At 53.0% G+C, this 19,681-nt stretch overlaps 1 protein-coding gene across 1 annotated transcript in view; it reads right to left on the bottom strand.

Annotated features, from left to right (window-relative positions):
• Window positions 1-3,217: 3,217 nt before the first annotated feature.
• Window positions 3,218-19,681, bottom strand: part of LOC140372104 (uncharacterized) — a 41,898-nt gene continuing 25,434 nt past the window's right edge. The window contains exons 2-4 of the mRNA XM_072459387.1: window positions 3,549-9,142; window positions 3,407-3,471; window positions 3,218-3,284 (exon numbers count right to left, since the gene is read on the bottom strand). Of these exons, the coding sequence (XP_072315488.1) occupies window positions 3,646-9,142 (5,497 nt within the window). The 3' untranslated portion in view covers window positions 3,218-3,284; window positions 3,407-3,471; window positions 3,549-3,645. The remainder of the gene's footprint in view (window positions 3,285-3,406; window positions 3,472-3,548; window positions 9,143-19,681) is intronic.

Below are 19,681 nucleotides of genomic sequence, written 5' to 3'. Positions count from 1 at the left end.
TTAGAATGTTATATTAATTTGACCTCACACAAAGTTATTAATTGGAAACAGACTGTAAGGGCAACAACACTAAGTTTTCAAATTTAACTTTTTCAGTTCATCCTGATTTTCAGCCGTAAAACAGAGGAATAATGTTCATTATTCATTATTTAATCCAGCAAAGACACACCAGCAATCAAACTTGTTGTCAAAAAGATTGTCCTTTGTTACTTTCCTTTCCATTACATCTGTATTGCCTGTATCGGGTCTGGTATAGCAGCCACTGTCAACACAGTCACCTCACTGTAGGGGAGTTGCTCATGTGCTGTTATGACTAGCATGAAAGCTGGAGAGGAAAAATTGACTCCAGAATAATTTTAAACACTGTAACTAAGGCAGTGTAGTGTTGTAAGCACTGTATAGTAAAGTAGAAAAAGTTTCAGTTGTAGTATAGTAAAGTTATTTTAGAAAGTATCATAACCAATTTTCCCTTGGACCACTGTGAGAAACATCAGACATGCGCACTGTGGTCTCACCAGTATCACATCTGTCCAAGTTACATGTTTTGTTAAAATAATCAAATTACAGCAGTAATTTCTGTTAGATTACTTTACATTAAGTGCTTTAATCCATTTACAATGAAAAGGTCATCTTGTTCATGACCTGCGGTCACCCCACTGGCATCACGCTGAGCCTCATTCATAAAGTTTCACCAGCGTTGTTCTACTCACATGATTAAAGTGTCCTGTGATAATACATCCATCTGATGCAGAGCTCTCCTCCTCTCGTCTCCACCTGTTCGGTCCTCTGTTACAGTGAGTGGTCACAGGCTCACATGCACGAGCAGACACAGCACAAGGCCATGCAAATCCGCCAGCTCCTGCAGCATTTGACTCGTGGTATATCCCGTCCGCCACAGGTCTCTAGTCAGGGCCAACACAGCCAGGAAAGGGGCTGACAGGGTGCTGCTCGCCTCCTCTACAGCTCGGCCAACAACGGCCCATTTACCCATCAGCCCACTGGAAAAATCCCCCTATACCAGTCCTCACTGAATCACATTGTATACATTGTTATGTATTTAGTTTGTTTTCATTTCAGGTTAGATTTTTATTTTGTGCACGGGCGCAGCTTAGAGGGAACTAACTCTGACCCTAACAACTAACTGTACTAGAGCAGACTTAAACCAAGACTACCCTGGGCTAGAACTACAGGCTATGAATCATCAAAAAGAATGATGACCATTAAAGCATATAAATCTGAACTTTCAAGGGGATTAATATCTAAATTATACAAATGTAATGTGGGCAGTCACTCTTCTGATTACATTAAGTGTAAATGGGTCATTTTGTTCTGGATGATGAAGAGTGTGAAAGTATATGTGCATCTCAGTGGGTGGAAAACCACAAAATTACATGTTTGGAGGAAATTCTGTTGAAAAAGTATGCCTTGTTAAAAAAAACATTTTTCAAAGTAAACTCCTACAAGCCCATAACACAGGCAAGAACTTGACAATAACTATAACCAAATTATGTAAGAACTTAGTTATAAAAAATTGTTCTAACAAACATAGAACAGACCCTCAGGCTACGCTAGATCAAGTGAATAGTTATCAAAATTGAGACAGAAACTGGAGGTGGACTTTATGAGGGTTTTTGGACCAATGATTATAATCACTGTTTAGTTTAAGGAAATTGTGTGACTTTCAGGTTTTGAAGTCGAAGAGGCACCCACAAGGAGTGGGTTATTGTGTTTCTGGACAAAGTGGAGACATAGAGCGGTATGTCGTCGTCATCGTAGCAGTGAAAACGGAAGCCCTGACAACAGATAATACTGCCAAGTGGGAGAATGTACAGAGTGAACAGAAAAGGACCAAGTACTGAACCTTGAGAGGCCATTGTGACAGTTGCGCAGTGGAGTACGAGCGATTGTTGATGCTGATGTATTGCTGTTAATGAGGTCGGACTGGAGCCAGGACAGAGCGAAGCCAGTGATTTAGGGAGGTCTTGAGGTGGGAGATGAGGATGAAGTGACTAATGGTGTCAAAAGCTACTGTGAAGTCCAAAAATACAAGAAAAGAGAGGTGGCACGAAATCTTGTGCGCACTGGGTCTACTCCACAGTGTGAAACGTGTGAAAACAAGGACTTAAAAACATTATTATAAGCATTAGTATAAATCACACGGAGAAAAGATTACATGACTGTATTCTGGACATTGTACATTGAAAATAATAAGATAAGATAATCCTTTATTGTCCACACATGGGGAAATTTCATTGTTGCAACGCAGTTAGATACAGAGGAAAAGAACAGATAACTTATAGGGAGTTTGAAAAACACTCTCAATAGAAGAACTTTTATATATATATTTATATATATATATATATATATATAATAACATAATAGATAAATGTTACAAAACATCGCAGAATACATTACAATTATAAATTACTATATGGTTACTTTACTGTATGCTGTATGCAGTCAAAATCAAATAAAAATGCTCAATTTAGTCAGATCTTAGAAGATAAGCAGGGGATGGGAGAATGGGAGACTGCTGGGAATATTGGGTGCAGCAGTGGCTGTAATGCAAACTGTCCTTTTGTGCTTAGGCAACGCACTTTACCTACATTGCCATTTGACTGTGACATGTAAGTGATTGGTGGTGGTCGGCGAGGCCAGTGGATCATGTCAGATTCTAAAAACGTGACAGTACATAAGAAAAAATTATGGCAAAAAATGTATTGACAAAGCTGATCTTGAGCTTTCCTCCACTTGAGGCTGCAACACATAATGTATTTTAGATTTAGTACATGGTTCAGTATTTTTTATCTAACCAATAATAAAATAATGAATACATGATGTCACCTGTGGTTGCGGCAGCTGTGGTGGTTGTTGGGGCTGCTGTAGTTATTGTAGGAGCAGCTGTGGTGGTTGTGGTGGTTGTTGGGGCAGCTGTAGTTGTTGTTGGAGCAGTTTTTGTTGTTGTTGTTGTTGTTGTTGTTGTTGTTGTTGTTGTTGTTGTTGTTGTTGTTGTTGTTGTTGGTGCAGTTGTAGTTGTAGTCGTAATAGTTGCTACGGGACTTGCTGAAAAAAAAAGGTAACTCATTAAACTCTGGGATTGTTTCTTCACGCTGATTTTGCTATACATACCAGTCACAACAACTCTGCCAAAAGTGCTATTCCCCTCCTCAAGAGATTGAGCAAGATTAGCATTTGATGGAAGACTGGCTGTCGGCATTGAAGGTGGAAATGTAATTGTTAAATCTGCTTCAGTGGCATTGGCTTTGATTTGTAGTGGAGAAGCCCTGTATTCAAAAACATCAAACAAAAGTTATGTGAATAAGTTATTATAAAAGCCCAAATCAGCTGTGCAATGTGAAATTGTGGTAATGTTTCTCTTGTTTTTTTTAAGTGTATTAAATCTTACCTAAATCTGTTTACACTACAAGTGGAACCTGGAATTCCATAGGATTCATCTAGTTTTGCTTTACACTGAAATGAAAAAAAGATTATTATTAAGTTAAACTTAGGGAAAACATCTTCAAAATACAAAAATACTTGCAACTTACGTCTTTTTTTACTTTGATTTTAAGAGCTTTGGTTTTTTCACTGTTAGGGTCTAATAAATCGCTTGTAAAGATTTCAAATTTCAAAAGTCCTATAACTTCATATGTTAATGCGGTTGGTGACGCTGTGGTGGTGGTTGTGGATGGAGCAGTTGTAGTTGGAGCTACTGTAGTTGTTGCAGCAGCTGTTGTTGTGGTTGGGGCTGCTGTGGTGGTTGTGGGAGCAGCAGTTGTTGTGGTTGGGGCTGCTGTGGTGGTTGTGGGAGCAGCTGTTGTTGTGGTTGGGGCTGCTGTGGTGGTTGTGGGAGCAGCAGTTGTTGTGGTTGGGGCTGCTGTGGTGGTTGTGGGAGCAGCTGTTGTTGTGGTTGGGGCAGCTGTGGTGGTTGTGGGAGCAGCTGTTGTTGTGGTAGGGGCTGCCGTAGTTGTTGGAGCAGCTGTTGTTGTGGTTGGGGCTGCTGTGGTGATTGTGGGAGCAGCTGTTGTTGTGGTTGGGGCTGCTGTGGTGGTTGTGGGAGCAGCTGTTGTGGTAGGGGCTGCCGTAGTTGTTGTTGGAGCAGCAGTTGTTGTGGTTGGGGCTGTTGTGGTGGTTGTAGGAGCAGCTGTGGTTGTGGTTGGGGCTTCTGTAGTGGTTGTGGGAGCAGCTGTTGTTGTGGTTGGGGCTGCTGTGGTGGTTGTGGGAGCAGCAGTTGTTGTGGTTGGGGCGACTGTGGTGGTTGTGGGAGCAGCTGTTGTTGTGGTAGGGGCTGCCGTAGTTGTTATTGGAGCAGCAGTAGTTGTGGTTGGGGCTGCTGTGGTGGTTGTAGGAGCAGCTGTGGTTGTTGTTGGGGCTACAGTAGTTGTTGTTGGAGCAGCTGTTGTTGTGGTTGGAGCAGCTGTGGTGGTTGTGGGAGCAGCTGTTGTTGTGGTTGGGGCTGCTGTGGTGGTTGTGGGAGCAGCTGTTGTTGTGGTTGGGGCTGCTGTGGTGGTTGTGGGAGCAGCAGTTGTTGTGGTTGGGGCTGCTGTGGTGGTTGTGGGAGCAGCTGTTGTTTTGGTTGGGGCAGCTGTGGTGGTTGTGGGAGCAGCTGTTGTTGTGGTTGGGGCTGCTGTGGTGGTTGTGGGAGCAGCAGTTGTTGTGGTTGGGGCTTCTGTGGTGGTTGTGGGAGCAGCTGTTGTTGTGGTTGGGGCTGCTGTGGTGGTTGTGGGAGCAGCAATTGTTGTGGTTGGGGCAACTGTGGTGGTTGTGGGAGCAGCTGTTGTTGTGGTAGGGGCTGCCATAGTTGTTATTGGAGCAGCAGTAGTTGTGGTTGGGGCTGCTGTGGTGGTTGTAGGAGCAGCTGTGGTTGTTGTTGGGGCTACAGTAGTTGTTGTTGGAGCAGCTGTTGTTGTGGTTGGAGCAGCTGTGGTGGTTGTGGGAGCAGCTGTTGTTGTGGTTGGGGCAGCTGTGGTGGTTGTGGGAGCAGCTGTTGTTGTGGTAGGGGCTGCCGTAGTTGTTGGAGCAGCTGTTGTTGTGGTTGGGGCTGCTGTGGTGGTTGTGGGAGCAGCTGTTGTTGTGGTTGGGGCGTCTGTGGTGGTTGTGGGAGCAGCTGTTGTGGTAGGGGCTGCCGTAGTTGTTGTTGGAGCAGCAGTTGTTGTGGTTGGGGCTGTTGTGGTGGTTGTAGGAGCAGCTGTGGTTGTGGTTGGGGCTTCTGTAGTGGTTGTGGGAGCAGCTGTTGTTGTGGTTGGGGCTGCTGTGGTGGTTGTGGGAGCAGCAGTTGTTGTGGTTGGGGCGACTGTGGTGGTTGTGGGAGCAGCTGTTGTTGTGGTAGGGGCTGCCGTAGTTGTTATTGGAGCAACAGTAGTTGTGGTTGGGGCTGCTGTGGTGGTTGTAGGAGCAGCTGTGGTTGTTGTTGGGGCTACAGTAGTTGTTGTTGGAGCAGCTGTTGTTGTGGTTGGAGCAGCTGTGGTGGTTGTGGGAGCAGCTGTTGTTGTGGTTGGGGCTGCTGTGGTGGTTGTGGGAGCAGCTGTTGTTGTGGTTGGGGCTGCTGTGGTGGTTGTGGGAGCAGCAGTTGTTGTGGTTGGGGCTGCTGTGGTGGTTGTGGGAGCAGCTGTTGTTTTGGTTGGGGCAGCTGTGGTGGTTGTGGGAGCAGCTGTTGTTGTGGTTGGGGCTGCTGTGGTGGTTGTGGGAGCAGCAGTTGTTGTGGTTGGGGCTTCTGTGGTGGTTGTGGGAGCAGCTGTTGTTGTGGTTGGGGCTGCTGTGGTGGTTGTGGGAGCAGCAATTGTTGTGGTTGGGGCAACTGTGGTGGTTGTGGGAGCAGCTGTTGTTGTGGTAGGGGCTGCCGTAGTTGTTATTGGAGCAGCAGTAGTTGTGGTTGGGGCTGCTGTGGTGGTTGTAGGAGCAGCTGTGGTTGTTGTTGGGGCTACAGTAGTTGTTGTTGGAGCAGCTGTTGTTGTGGTTGGAGCAGCTGTGGTGGTTGTGGGAGCAGCTGTTGTTGTGGTTGGGGCTGCTGTGGTGGTTGTGGGAGCAGCTGTTGTTGTGGTTGGGGCTGCTGTGGTGGTTGTGGGAGCAGCAGTTGTTGTGGTTGGGGCTGCTGTGGTGGTTGTGGGAGCAGCTGTTGTTTTGGTTGGGGCAGCTGTGGTGGTTGTGGGAGCAGCTGTTGTTGTGGTTGGGGCTGCTGTGGTGGTTGTGGGAGCAGCAGTTGTTGTGGTTGGGGCTTCTGTGGTGGTTGTGGGAGCAGCTGTTGTTGTGGTTGGGGCTGCTGTGGTGGTTGTGGGAGCAGCTGTTGTTGTGGTAGGGGCTGCCGTAGTTGTTATTGGAGCAGCAGTAGTTGTGGTTGGGGCTGCTGTGGTGGTTGTGGGAGCAGCTGTTGTTTTGGTTGGGGCAGCTGTGGTGGTTGTGGGAGCAGCTGTTTTTGTGGTTGGGGCTGCTGTGGTGGTTGTGGGAGCAGCAGTTGTTGTGGTTGGGGCTTCTGTGGTGGTTGTGGGAGCAGCTGTTGTTGTGGTTGGGGCTGCTGTGGTGGTTGTGGGAGCAGCAATTGTTGTGGTTGGGGCAACTGTGGTGGTTGTGGGAGCAGCTGTTGTTGTGGTAGGGGCTGCCATAGTTGTTATTGGAGCAGCAGTAGTTGTGGTTGGGGCTGCTGTGGTGGTTGTAGGAGCAGCTGTGGTTGTTGTTGGGGCTACAGTAGTTGTTGTTGGAGCAGCTGTTGTTGTGGTTGGAGCAGCTGTGGTGGTTGTGGGAGCAGCTGTTGTTGTGGTTGGGGCAGCTGTGGTGGTTGTGGGAGCAGCTGTTGTTGTGGTAGGGGCTGCCGTAGTTGTTGGAGCAGCTGTTGTTGTGGTTGGGGCTGCTGTGGTGGTTGTGGGAGCAGCTGTTGTTGTGGTTGGGGCGTCTGTGGTGGTTGTGGGAGCAGCTGTTGTGGTAGGGGCTGCCGTAGTTGTTGTTGGAGCAGCAGTTGTTGTGGTTGGGGCTGTTGTGGTGGTTGTAGGAGCAGCTGTGGTTGTGGTTGGGGCTTCTGTAGTGGTTGTGGGAGCAGCTGTTGTTGTGGTTGGGGCTGCTGTGGTGGTTGTGGGAGCAGCAGTTGTTGTGGTTGGGGCGACTGTGGTGGTTGTGGGAGCAGCTGTTGTTGTGGTAGGGGCTGCCGTAGTTGTTATTGGAGCAACAGTAGTTGTGGTTGGGGCTGCTGTGGTGGTTGTAGGAGCAGCTGTGGTTGTTGTTGGGGCTACAGTAGTTGTTGTTGGAGCAGCTGTTGTTTTGGTTGGAGCAGCTGTGGTGGTTGTGGGAGCAGCTGTTGTTGTGGTTGGGGCTGCTGTGGTGGTTGTGGGAGCAGCTGTTGTTGTGGTTGGGGCTGCTGTGGTGGTTGTGGGAGCAGCAGTTGTTGTGGTTGGGGCTGCTGTGGTGGTTGTGGGAGCAGCTGTTGTTTTGGTTGGGGTTGCTGTGGTGGTTGTGGGAGCAGCTGTTGTTGTGGTTGGGGCTGCTGTGGTGGTTGTGGGAGCAGCAGTTGTTGTGGTTGGGGCTTCTGTTGTGGTTGTGGGAGCAGCTGTTGTTGTGGTTGGGGCTGCTGTGGTGGTTGTGGGAGCAGCAATTGTTGTGGTTGGGGCACCTGTGGTGGTTGTGGGAGCAGCTGTTGTTGTGGTAGGGGCTGCCATAGTTGTTATTGGAGCAGCAGTAGTTGTGGTTGGGGCTGCTGTGGTGGTTGTAGGAGCAGCTGTGGTTGTTGTTGGGGCTACAGTAGTTGTTGTTGGAGCAGCTGTTGTTGTGGTTGGAGCAGCTGTGGTGGTTGTGGGAGCAGCTGTTGTTGTGGTTGGGGCTGCTGTGGTGGTTGTGGGAGCAGCTGTTGTTGTGGTTGGGGCTGCTGTGGTGGTTGTGGGAGCAGCAGTTGTTGTGGTTGGGGCTGCTGTGGTGGTTGTGGGAGCAGCTGTTGTTTTGGTTGGGGCAGCTGTGGTGGTTGTGGGAGCAGCTGTTGTTGTGGTTGGGGCTGCTGTGGTGGTTGTGGGAGCAGCAGTTGTTGTGGTTGGGGCTTCTGTGGTGGTTGTGGGAGCAGCTGTTGTTGTGGTTGGGGCTGCTGTGGTGGTTGTGGGAGCAGCAATTGTTGTGGTTGGGGCACCTGTGGTGGTTGTGGGAGCAGCTGTGGTTGTTGTTGGGGCTACAGTAGTTGTTTTGGGAGCAGCTGTTGTTGTGGTAGGGGCTGCCGTAGTTGTTGGAGCAGCTGTTGTTGTGGTTGGGGCTTCTGTGGTGGTTGTGGGAGCAGCTGTTGTTGTAGTTGGGGCTGCTGTGGTGGTTTTGGGAGCAGTGTTTGTTGTGGTTGGGGCGACTGTGGTGGTTGTGGGAGCAGCTGTTGTTGTGGTAGGGGCTACCGTAGTTGTTGTTGGAGCAGCAGTTGTTGTGGTTGGGGCTGCTGTGGTGGTTGTAGGAGCAGCTGTGGTTGTTGTTGGGGCTATGGTAGTTGTTGTGGGAGCAGCTGTTGTTGTGGTAGGGGCTGCCGTAGTTGTTGGAGCAGCTGTTGTTGTGGTTGGGGCTTCTGTAGTGGTTGTGGGAGCAGCTGTTGTTGTGGTTGGGGCTGCTGTGGTGGTTGTGGGAGCAGCTGTTGTTGTGGTGGGGGCTGCCGTAGTTGTTATTGGAGCAGCAGTAGTTGTGGTTGGGGCTGCTGTGGTGGTTGTAGGAGCAGCTGTGGTTGTTGTTGGGGCTACAGTAGTTGTTGTTGGAGCAGCTGTTGTTGTGGTTGGAGCAGCTGTGGTGGTTGTGGGAGCAGCTGTTGTTGTGGTTGGGGCTGCTGTGGTGGTTGTGGGAGCAGCTGTTGTTTTGGTTGGGGCAGCTGTGGTGGTTGTGGGAGCAGCTGTTGTTGTGGTTGGGGCTGCTGTGGTGGTTGTGGGAGCAGCAGTTGTTGTGGTTGGGGCTTCTGTGGTGGTTGTGGGAGCAGCTGTTGTTGTGGTTGGGGCTACTGTGGTGGTTGTGGGAGCAGCAATTGTTGTGGTTGGGGCACCTGTGGTGGTTGTGGGAGCAGCTGTGGTTGTTGTTGGGGCTACAGTAGTTGTTTTGGGAGCAGTTGTTGTTGTGGAAGGGGCTGCCGTAGTTGTTGGAGCAGCTGTTGTTGTGGTTCGGGCTTCTGTGGTGGTTGTGGGAGCAGCTGTTGTTGTGGTTGGGGCTGCTGTGGTGGTTGTGGGATTAGCAGTTGTTGTGGTTGGGGCGACTGTGGTGGTTGTGGGAGCAGCTGTTGTTGTGGTAGGGGCTGCCGTAGTTGTTGTTGGAGCAGCAGTTGTTGTGGTTGGGGCTGCTGTGGTGGTTGTAGGAGCAGCTGTGGTTGTTGTTGGGGCTACAGTAGTTGTTGTTGGAGCAGCTGTTGTTGTGGTTGGAGCAGCTGTGGTGGTTGTGGGAGCAGCTGTTGTTGTGGTTGGGGCTGCTGTGGTGGTTGTGGGAGCAGGTGTTGTTGTGGTTGGGGCTGCTGTGGTGGTTGTGGGAGCAGCAGTTGTTGTGGTAGGGGCGACTGTGGTGGTTGTGGGAGCAGCTGTTGTTGTGGTAGGGGCTGCCGTAGTTGTTATTGGAGCAGCAGTAGTTGAGGTTGGGGCTGCTGTGGTGGTTGTAGGAGCAGCTGTGGTTGTTGTTGGGGCTACAGTAGTTATTGTTGGAGCAGCTGTTGTTGTGGTTGGAGCAGCTGTGGTGGTTGTGGGAGCAGCTGTTGTTGTGGTTGGGGCTGCTGTGGTGGTTGTGGGAGCAGCAGTTGTTGTGGTTGGGGCTGCTGTGGTGGTTGTGGGAGCAGCTGTTGTTGTGGTTGGGGCAGCTGTGGTGGTTGTGGGAGCAGCTGTTGTTGTGGTAGGGGCTGCTGTGGTGGTTGTGGGAGCAGCAGTTGTTGTGGTTGGGGCGACTGTGGTGGTTGTGGGAGCAGCTGTTGTTGTGGTAGGGGCTGCCGTAGTTGTTGTTGGAGCAGCAGTTGTTGTGGTTGGGGCTGCTGTGGTGGTTGTAGGAGCAACTGTGGTTGTTGTTGGGGCTACAGTAGTTGTTGTTGGAGCAGCTGTTGTTGTGGTTGGGGCTGCTGTGGTGGTTGTGGGAGCAGGTGTTGTTGTGATTGGGGCTGCTGTGGTGGTTGTGGGAGCAGCAGTTGTTGTGGTAGGGGCGACTGTGGCGGTTGTGGGAGCAGCTGTTGTTGTGGTAGGGGCTGCCATAGTTGTTATTGGAGCAGCAGTAGTTGAGGTTGGGGCTGCTGTGGTGGTTGTAGGAGCAGCTGTGGTTGTTGTTGGGGCTACAGTAGTTGTTGTTGGAGCAGCTGTTGTTGTGGTTGGAGCAGCAGTTGTTGTGGTTGGGGCTGCTGTGGTGGTTGTAGGAGCAGCTGTGGTTGTTGTTGGGGCTACAGTAGTTGTTGTTGGAGCAGCTGTTGTTGTGGTTGGAGCAGCTGTGGTGGTTGTGGGAGCAGCTGTTGTTGTGGTTGGGGCTGCTGTGGTGGTTGTGGGAGCAGCAGTTGTTGTGGTTGGGGCTGCTGTGGTGGTTGTGGGAGCAGCTGTTGTTGTTGGGGCAGCTGTGGTGGTTGTGGGAGCAGCTGTTGTTGTGGTTGGGGCTGCTGTGGTGGTTGTGGGAGCAGCAGTTGTTGTGGTTGGGGCGACTGTGGTGGTTGTGGGAGCAGCTGTTGTTGTGGAAGGGGCTGCCGTAGTTGTTGTTGGAGCAGCAGTTGTTGTGGTTGGGGCTGCCGTGGTGGTTGTAGGAGCAGCTGTGGTTGTGGTTGGGGCTACAGTAGTTGTTGTTGGAGCAGCTGTTGTTGTGGTTGGAGCAGCTGTGGTGGTTGTGGGAGCAGCTGTTGTTGTGGTTGGGGCTGCTGTGGTGGTTGTGGGAGCAGGTGTTGTTGTGGTTGGGGCTGCTGTGGTGGTTGTGGGAGCAGCAGTTGTTGTGGTAGGGGCGACTGTGGTGGTTGTGGGAGCAGCTGTTGTTGTGGTAGGGGCTGCCGTAGTTGTTATTGGAGCAGCAGTAGTTGTGGTTGGGGCTGCTGTGGTGGTTGTAGGAGCAGCTGTGGTTGTTGTTGGGGCTACAGTAGTTGTTGTTGTTGGAGCAGCTGTTGTTGTGGTTGGAGCAACAGTTGTTGTGGTTGTGGGAGCAGCTGTTGTTGTGGTTGGGGCTGCTGTGGTGGTTGTGGGAGCAGCTGTTGTTGTGGTTGGGGCTGCTGTGGTGGTTGTGGGAGCAGCAGTTGTTGTGGTTGGGGCTGCTGTGGTTGTTGTGGGAGCAGCTGTTGTTGTGGTTGGGGCAGCTGTGGTGGTAGTGGGAGCAGCTGTTGTTGTGGTAGGGGCTGCCGTAGTTGTTGGAGCAGCTGTTGTTGTGGTTGGGGCTGCTGTGGTGGTTGTGGGAGCAGCTGTTGTTGTGGTTGGGGCTATGGTAGTTGTTGTGGAAGCAGCTGTTGTTGTGGTAGGGGCTGCCGTAGTTGTTATTGGAGCAGTAGTAGTTGTGGTTGGGGCTGCTGTGGTGGTTGTAGGAGCAGCTGTGGTTGTTGTTGGGGCTACAGTAGTTGTTGTTGGAGCAGCTGTTGTTGTGGTTGGAGCAGCTGTGGTGGTTGTGGGAGCAGCTGTTGTTGTGGTTGGGGCTGCTGTGGTGGTTGTGGGAGCAGGTGTTGTTGTTGTTGGGGCTGCTGTGGTGGTTGTGGGAGCAGCAGTTGTTGTGGTAGGGGCGACTGTGGTGGTTGTGGGAGCAGCTGTTGTTGTGGTAGGGGCTGCCGTAGTTGTTATTGGAGCAGCAGTAGTTGTGGTTGGGGCTGCTGTGGTGGTTGTAGGAGCAGCTGTGGTTGTTGTTGGGGCTACAGTAGTTGTTGTTGGAGCAGCTGTTGTTGTGGTTGGAGCAACAGTTGTTGTGGTTGTGGGAGCAGCTGTTGTTGTGGTTGGGGCTGCTGTGGTGGTTGTGGGAGCAGCTGTTGTTGTGGTTGGGGCTGCTGTGGTGGTTGTGGGAGCAGCAGTTGTTGTGGTTGGGGCTGCTGTGGTTGTTGTGGGAGCAGCTGTTGTTGTGGTTGGGGCAGCTGTGGTGGTAGTGGGAGCAGCTGTTGTTGTGGTAGGGGCTGCCGTAGTTGTTGGAGCAGCTGTTGTTGTGGTTGGGGCTGCTGTGGTGGTTGTGGGAGCAGCTGTTGTTGTGGTTGGGGCTGCTGTGGTGGTTGTGGGAGCAGCTGTGGTTGTTGTTGGGGCTATGGTAGTTGTTGTGGGAGCAGCTGTTGTTGTGGTAGGGGCTGCCGTAGTTGTTGGAGCAGCTGTTGTTGTGGTTGGGGCTTCTGTAGTGGTTGTGGGAGCAGCTGTTGTTGTGGTTGGGGCTGCTGTGGTGGTTGTGGGAGCAGCTGTTGTTTTGGTTGGGGCAGCTGTGGTGGTTGTGGGAGCAGCTGTTGTTGTGGTTGGGGCTACAGTAGTTGTTGTTGGAGCAGCAGTTGTTGTGGTTGGGGCTGCTGTGGTGGTTGTAGGAGCAGCTGTGGTTGTTGTTGGGGCTACAGTAGTTGTTGTTGGAGCAGCTGTTGTTGTGGTTGGGGCTGCTGTGGTGGTTGTTGGAGCAGGTGTTGTTGTGGTTGGGGCTGCTGTGGTGGTTGTGGGAGCAGCAGTTGTTGTGGTAGGGGCGACTGTGGTGGTTGTGGGAGCAGCTGTTGTTGTGGTAGGGGCTGCCGTAGTTGTTATTGGAGCAGCAGTAGTTGAGGTTGGGGCTGCTGTGGTGGTTGTAGGAGCAGCTGTGGTTGTTGTTGGGGCTACAGTAGTTGTTGTTGGAGCAGCTGTTGTTGTGGTTGGAGCAGCAGTTGTTGTGGTTGGGGCTGCTGTGGTGGTTGTAGGAGCAGCTGTGGTTGTTGTTGGGGCTACAGTAGTTGTTGTTGGAGCAGCTGTTGTTGTGGTTGGAGCAGCTGTGGTGGTTGTGGGAGCAGCTGTTGTTGTGGTTGGGGCTGCTGTGGTGGTTGTGGGAGCAGCTGTTGTTGTGGTTGGGGCTGCTGTGGTGGTTGTGGGAGCAGCAGTTGTTGTGGTTGGGGCTGCTGTGGTGGTTGTGGGAGCAGCTGTTGTTGTGGTTGGGGCAGCTGTGGTGGTTGTGGGAGCAGCTGTTGTTGTGGTTGGGGCTGCTGTGGTGGTTGTGGGAGCAGCAGTTGTTGTGGTTGGGGCGACTGTGGTGTTTGTGGGAGCAGCTGTTGTTGTGGTAGGGGCTGCCGTGGTTGTTGTTGGAGCAGCAGTTGCTGTGGTTGGGGCTGCCGTGGTGGTTGTAGGAGCAGCTGTGGTTGTTGTTGGGGCTACAGTAGTTGTTGTTGGAGCAGCTGTTGTTGTGGTTGGAGCAGCTGTGGTGGTTGTGGGAGCAGCTGTTGTTGTGGTTGGGTATGCTGTGGTGGTTGTGGGAGCAGGTGTTGTTGTGGTTGGGGCTGCTGTGGTGGTTGTGGGAGCAGCAGTTGTTGTGGTAATGGCGACTGTGGTGGTTGTGGGAGCAGCTGTTGTTGTGGTAGGGGCTGCCGTAGTTGTTATTGGAGCAGCAGTAGTTGTGGTTGGGGCTGCTGTGGTGGTTGTAGGAGCAGCTGTGGTTGTTGTTGGGGCTACAGTAGTTGTTGTTGGAGCAGCTGTTGTTGTGGTTGGAGCAACAGTTGTTGTGGTTGTGGGAGCAGCTGTTGTTGTGGTTGGGGCTGCTGTGGTGGTTGTGGGAGCAGCTGTTGTTGTGGTTGGGGCTGCTGTGGTGGTTGTGGGAGCAGCAGTTGTTGTGGTTGGGGCTGCTGTGGTGGTTGTGGGAGCAGCTGTTGTTGTGGTTGGGGCAGCTGTGGTGGTAGTGGGAGCAGCTGTTGTTGTGGTAGGGGCTGCCGTAGTTGTTGGAGCAGCTGTTGTTGTGGTTGGGGCTGCTGTGGTGGTTGTGGGAGCAGCTGTTGTTGTGGTTGGGGCTGCTGTGGTGGTTGTGGGAGCAGCTGTGGTTGTTGTTGGGGCTATGGTAGTTGTTGTGGGAGCAGCTGTTGTTGTGGTAGGGGCTGCCGTAGTTGTTGGAGCAGCTGTTGTTGTGGTTGGGGCTTCTGTAGTGGTTGTGGGAGCAGCTGTTGTTGTGGTTGGGGCTGCTGTGGTGGTTGTGGGAGCAGCTGTTGTTGTGGTAGGGGCTGCCGTAGTTGTTATTGGAGCAGCAGTTGTTGTGGTTGGGGCTGCTGTGGTGGTTGTAGGAGCAGCTGTGGTTGTTGTTGGGGCTTCAGTAGTTGTTGTTGGAGCAGCTGTTGTTGTGGTTGGAGCAGCTGTTGTGGTTGTGGGAGCAGCTGTTGTTGTGGTTGGGGCTGCTGTGGTGGTTGTGGGAGCAGCTGTTGTTTTGGTTGGGGCAGCTGTGGTGGTTGTGGGAGCAGCTGTTGTTGTGGTTGGGGCTGCTGTGGTGGTTGTGGGAGCAGCAGTTGTTGTGGTTGGGGCTTCTGTGGTGGTTGTGGGAGCAGCTGTTGTTGTGGTTGGGGCTACTGTGGTGGTTGTGGGAGCAACAATTGTTGTGGTTGGGGCACCTGTGGTGGTTGTGGGAGCAGCTGTGGTTGTTGTGGGGGCTACAGTAGTTGTTTTGGGAGCAGCTGTTGTTGTGGTAGGGGCTGCCGTAGTTGTTGGAGCAGCTGTTGTTGTGGTTGGGGCTTCTGTGGTGGTTGTGGGAGCAGCTGTCTTTGTGGTTGGGGCTGCTGTGGTGGTTGTGGGATTAGCAGTTGTTGTGGTTGGGGCGACTGTGGTGGTTGTGGGAGCAGCTGTTGTTGTGGTAGGGGCTGCCGTAGTTGTTGTTGGAGCAGCAGTTGTTGTGGTTGGGGCTGCTGTGGTGGTTGTAGGAGCAGCTGTGGTTGTTGTTGGGGCTACAGTAGTTGTTGTTGGAGCAGCTGTTGTTGTGGTTGGAGCAGCTGTGGTGGTTGTGGGAGCAGCTGTTGTTGTGGTTGGGGCTGCTGTGGTGGTTGTGGGAGCAGGTGTTGTTGTGGTTGGGGCTGCTGTGGTGGTTGTGGGAGCAGCAGTTGTTGTGGTAGGGGCGACTGTGGTGGTTGTGGGAGCAGCTGTTGTTGTGGTAGGGGCTGCCGTAGTTGTTATTGGAGCAGCAGTAGTTGAGGTTGGGGCTGCTGTGGTGGTTGTAGGAGCAGCTGTGGTTGTTGTTGGGGCTACAGTAGTTGTTGTTTGAGCAGCTGTTGTTGTGGTTGGAGCAGCAGTTGTTGTGGTTGGGGCTGCTGTGGTGGTTGTAGGAGCAGCTTTGGTTGTTGTTGGGGCTACAGTAGTTGTTGTTGGAGCAGCTGTTGTTGTGGTTGGAGCAGCTGTGGTGGTTGTGGGAGCAGCTGTTGTTGTGGTTGGGGCTGTTGTGGTTGTTGTGGGAGCAGCTGTTGTTGTGGTTGGGGCTGCTGTGGTGGTTGTGGGAGCAGCAGTTGTTGTGGTTGGGGCTGCTGTGGTGGTTGTGGGAGCAGCTGTTGTTGTGGTTGGGGCAGCTGTGGTGGTTGTGGGAGCAGCTGTTGTTGTGGTAGGGGCTGCTGTGGTGGTTGTGGGAGCAGCAGTTGTTGTGGTTGGGGCGACAGTGGTGGTTGTGGGAGCAGCTGTTGTTGTGGTAGGGGCTGCCGTAGTTGTTGTTGGAGCAGCAGTTGTTGTGGTTGGGGCTGCTGTGGTGGTTGTAGGAGCAGCTGTGGTTGTTGTTGGGGCTACAGTAGTTGTTGTTGGAGCAGCTGTTGTTGTGGTTGGGGCTGCTGTGGTGGTTGTTGGAGCAGGTGTTGTTGTGGTTGGGGCTGCTGTGGTGGTTGTGGGAGCAGCAGTTGTTGTGGTAGGGGCGACTGTGGTGGTTGTGGGAGCAGCTGTTGTTGTGGTAGGGGCTGCTGTGATGGTTGTGGGAGCAGCTGTTGTTGTGGTTGGGGCTGCTGTGGTGGTTGTGGGAGCAGGTGTTGTTGTGGTTGGGGCTGCTGTGGTGGTTGTGGGAGCAGCAGTTGTTGTGGTAGGGGCGACTGTGGTGGTTGTGGGAGCAGCTGTTGTTGTGGTAGGGGCTGCCGTAGTTGTTATTGGAGCAGCAGTAGTTGTGGTTGGGGCTGCTGTGGTGGTTGTAGGAGCAGCTGTGGTTGTTGTTGGGGCTACAGTAGTTGTTGTTGGAGCAGCTGTTGTTGTGGTTGGAGCAACAGTTGTTGTGGTTTTTGGAGCAGCTGTTGTTGTGGTTGGGGCTGCTGTGGTGGTTGTGGGAGCAGCTGTTGTTGTGGTTGGGGCTGCTGTGGTGGTTGTGGGAGCAGCTGTTGTGGTAGGGGCTACCGTGGTTGTTGTTGGAGCAGCAGTTGTTGTGGTTGGGGCTGTTATGGTGGTTGTAGGAGCAGCTGTGGTTGTTGTTGGGGCTATGGTAGTTGTTGTGGGAGCAGCTGTTGTAGTGGTAGGGGCTGCCGTAGTTGTTGGAGCAGCTGTTGTTGTGGTTGGGGCTTCTGTAGTGGTTGTGGGAGCAGCTGTTGTTGTGGTTGGGGCTGCTGTGGTGGTTGTGGGAGCAGCAGTTTTTGTGGTTGGGGCTGCTGTGGTGGTTGTGGGAGCAGCTGTTGTTGTGGTAGGGGCTGCCGTAGTTGTTATTGGAGCAGCAGTAGTTGTGGTTGGGGCTGCTGTGGTGGTTGTAGGAGCAGCTGTGGTTGTTGTTGGGGCTACAGTAGTTGTTGTTGGAGCAGCTGTTGTTGTGGTTGGAGCAGCTGTGGTGGTTGTGGGAGCAGCTGTTGTTGTGGTTGGGGCTGCTGTGGTGGTTGTGGGAGCAGCTGTTGTTGTGGTTGGGGCTTCTGTGGTGGTTGTGGGAGCAGCTGTTGTTGTGGTTGGGGCTACTGTGGTGGTTGTTGGAGCAGCAATTGTTGTGGTTGGGGCACCTGTGGTGGTTGTGGGAGCAGCTGTGGTTGTTGTTGGGGCTACAGTAGTTGTTTTGGGAGCAGCTGTTGTTGTGGTAGGGGCTGCCGTAGTTGTTGGAGCAGCTGTTGTTGTGGTTGGGGCTTCTGTGGTGGTTGTGGGAGCAGCTGTCTTTGTGGTTGGGGCTGCTGTGGTGGTTGTGGGATTAGCAGTTGTTGTGGTTTGGGCGACTGTGGTGGTTGTGGGAGCAGCTGTTGTTGTGGTAGGGGCTGCCGTAGTTGTTGTTGGAGCAGCAGTTGTTGTGGTTGGGGCTGCTGTGGTGGTTGTAGGAGCAGCTGTGGTTGTTGTTGGGGCTACAGTAGTTGTTGTTGGAGCAGCTGTTGTTGTGGTTGGAGCAGCTGTGGTGGTTGTGGGAGCAGCTGTTGTTGTGGTTGGGGCTGCTGTGGTGGTTGTGGGAGCAGGTGTTGTTGTGGTTGGGGCTGCTGTGGTGGTTGTGGGAGCAGCAGTTGTTGTGGTAGGGGCGACTGTGGTGGTTGTGGGAGCAGCTGTTGTTGTGGTAGGGGCTGCCGTAGTTGTTATTGGAGCAGCAGTAGTTGAGGTTGGGGCTGCTGTGGTGGTTGTAGGAGCAGCTGTGGTTGTTGTTGGGGCTACAGTAGTTGTTGTTGGAGCAGCTGTTGTTGTGGTTGGAGCAGCAGTTGTTGTGGTTGGGGCTGCTGTGGTGGTTGTAGGAGCAGCTGTGGTTGTTGTTGGGGCTACAGTAGTTGTTGTTGGAGCAGCTGTTGTTGTGGTTGGAGCAGCTGTGGTGGTTGTGGGAGCAGCTGTTGTTGTGGTTGGGGCTGTTGTGGTGGTTGTGGGAGCAGCTGTTGTTGTGGTTGGGGCTGCTGTGGTGGTTGTGGGAGCAGCAGTTGTTGTGGTTGGGGCTGCTGTGGTGGTTGTGGGAGCAGCTGTTGTTGTGGTAGCAGCTGTTGTTGTGGTAGGGGCTGCTGTGGTGGTTGTGGGAGCAGCAGTTGTTGTGGTTGGGGCGACAGTGGTGGTTGTGGGAGCAGCTGTTGTTGTGGTAGGGGCTGCCGTAGTTGTTGTTGGAGCAGCAGTTGTTGTGGTTGGGGCTGCTGTGGTGGTTGTAGGAGCAGCTGTGGTTGTTGTTGGGGCTACAGTAGTTGTTGTTGGAGCAGCTGTTGTTGTGGTTGGGGCTGCTGTGGTGGTTGTTGGAGCAGGTGTTGTTGTGGTTGGGGCCGCTGTGGTGGTTGTGGGAGCAGCAGTTGTTGTGGTAGGGGCGACTGTGGTGGTTGTGGGAGCAGCTGTTGTTGTGGTAGGGGCTGCTGTGGTGGTTGTGGGAGCAGCTGTTGTTGTGGTTGGGGCTGCTGTGGTGGTTGTGGGAGCAGGTGTTGTTGTGGTTGGGGCTGCTGTGGTGGTTGTGGGAGCAGCAGTTGTTGTGGTAGGGGCGACTGTGGTGGTTGTGGGAGCAGCTGTTGTTGTGGTAGGGGCTGCCGTAGTTGTTATTGGAGCAGCAGTAGTTGTGGTTGGGGCTGCTGTGGTGGTTGTAGGAGCAGCTGTGGTTGTTGTTGGGGCTACAGTAGTTGTTGTTGGAGCAGCTGTTGTTGTGGTTGGAGCAACAGTTGTTGTGGTTTTGGGAGCAGCTGTTGTTGTGGTTGGGGCTGCTGTGGTGGTTGTGGGAGCAGCTGTTGTTGTGGTTGGGGCTGCTGTGGTGGTTGTGGGAGCAGCTGTTGTGGTAGGGGCTGCCGTGGTTGTTGTTGGAGCAGCAGTTGTTGTGGTTGGGGCTGTTGTGGTGGTTGTAGGAGCAGCTGTGGTTGTTGTTGGGGCTATGGTAGTTGTTGTGGGAGCAGCTGTTGTAGTGGTAGGGGCTGCCGTAGTTGTTGGAGCAGCTGTTGTTGTGGTTGGGGCTTCTGTAGTGGTTGTGGGAGCAGCTGTTGTTGTGGTTGGGGCTGCTGTGGTGGTTGTGGGAGCAGCAGTTTTTGTGGTTGGGGCTGCTGTGGTGGTTGTGGGAGCAGCTGTTGTTGTGGTAGGGGCTGCCGTAGTTGTTATTGGAGCAGCAGTAGTTGTGGTTGGGGCTGCTGTGGTGGTTGTAGGAGCAGCTGTGGTTGTTGTTGGGGCTACAGTAGTTGTTGTTGGAGCAGCTGTTGTTGTGGTTGGAGCAGCTGTGGTGGTTGTGGGAGCAGCTGTTGTTGTGGTTGGGGCTGCTGTGGTGGTTGTGGGAGCAGCTGTTGTTGTGGTTGGGGCTGCTGTGGTGGTTGTGGGAGCAGCAGTTGTTGTGGTTGGGGCTGCTGTGGTGGTTGTGGGAGCAGCTGTTGTTGTGGTTGGGGAAGCTGTGGTGGTTGTGGGAGCAGCTGTTGTTGTGGTTGGGGCTGCTGTGGTGATTGTGGGAGCAGCAGTTGTTGTGGTTGGGGCTTCTGTGGTGGTTGTGGGAGCAGCTGTTGTTGTGGTTGGGGCTGCTGTGGTGGTTGTGGGAGCAGCTGTGGTTGTTGTTGGGGCTACAGTAGTTGTTTTGGGAGCAGCTGTTGTTGTGGTAGGGGCTGCCGTAGTTGTTGGAGCAGCTGTTGTTGTGGTTGGGGCTACTGTGGTGGTTGTGGGAGCAGCTGTTGTTGTGGTTGGGGCACCTGTGGTGGTTGTGGGAGCAGCTGTGGTTGTTGTTGGGGCTACAGTAGTTGTTTTGGGAGCAGCTGTTGTTGTGGTAGGGGCTGCCGTAGTTGTTGGAGCAGCTGTTGTTGTGGTTGGGGCTTCTGTGGTGGTTGTGGGAGCAGCTGTTGTTGTGGTAGGGGCTGCCGTAGTTGTTGTTGGAGCAGAAGTTGTTGTGGTTGGGGCTGCTGTGGTGGTTGTAGGAGCAGCTGTGGTTGTTGTTGGGGCTACAGTAGTTGTTGTTGGAGCAGCTGTTGTTGTGGTTGGAGCAGCTGTGGTGGTTGTGGGAGCAGCTGTTGTTGTGGTTGGGGCTGCTG

This window comes from Eucyclogobius newberryi, unplaced genomic scaffold (genome assembly GCF_026437365.1).
Source record: "Eucyclogobius newberryi isolate DKJ021-1_F unplaced genomic scaffold, fEucNew1.0.hap1 SCAF_22, whole genome shotgun sequence".
NCBI lineage: Eukaryota > Metazoa > Chordata > Actinopteri > Gobiiformes > Gobiidae > Eucyclogobius > Eucyclogobius newberryi.
This window is presented reverse-complemented; position numbering and strand designations above follow the sequence as displayed.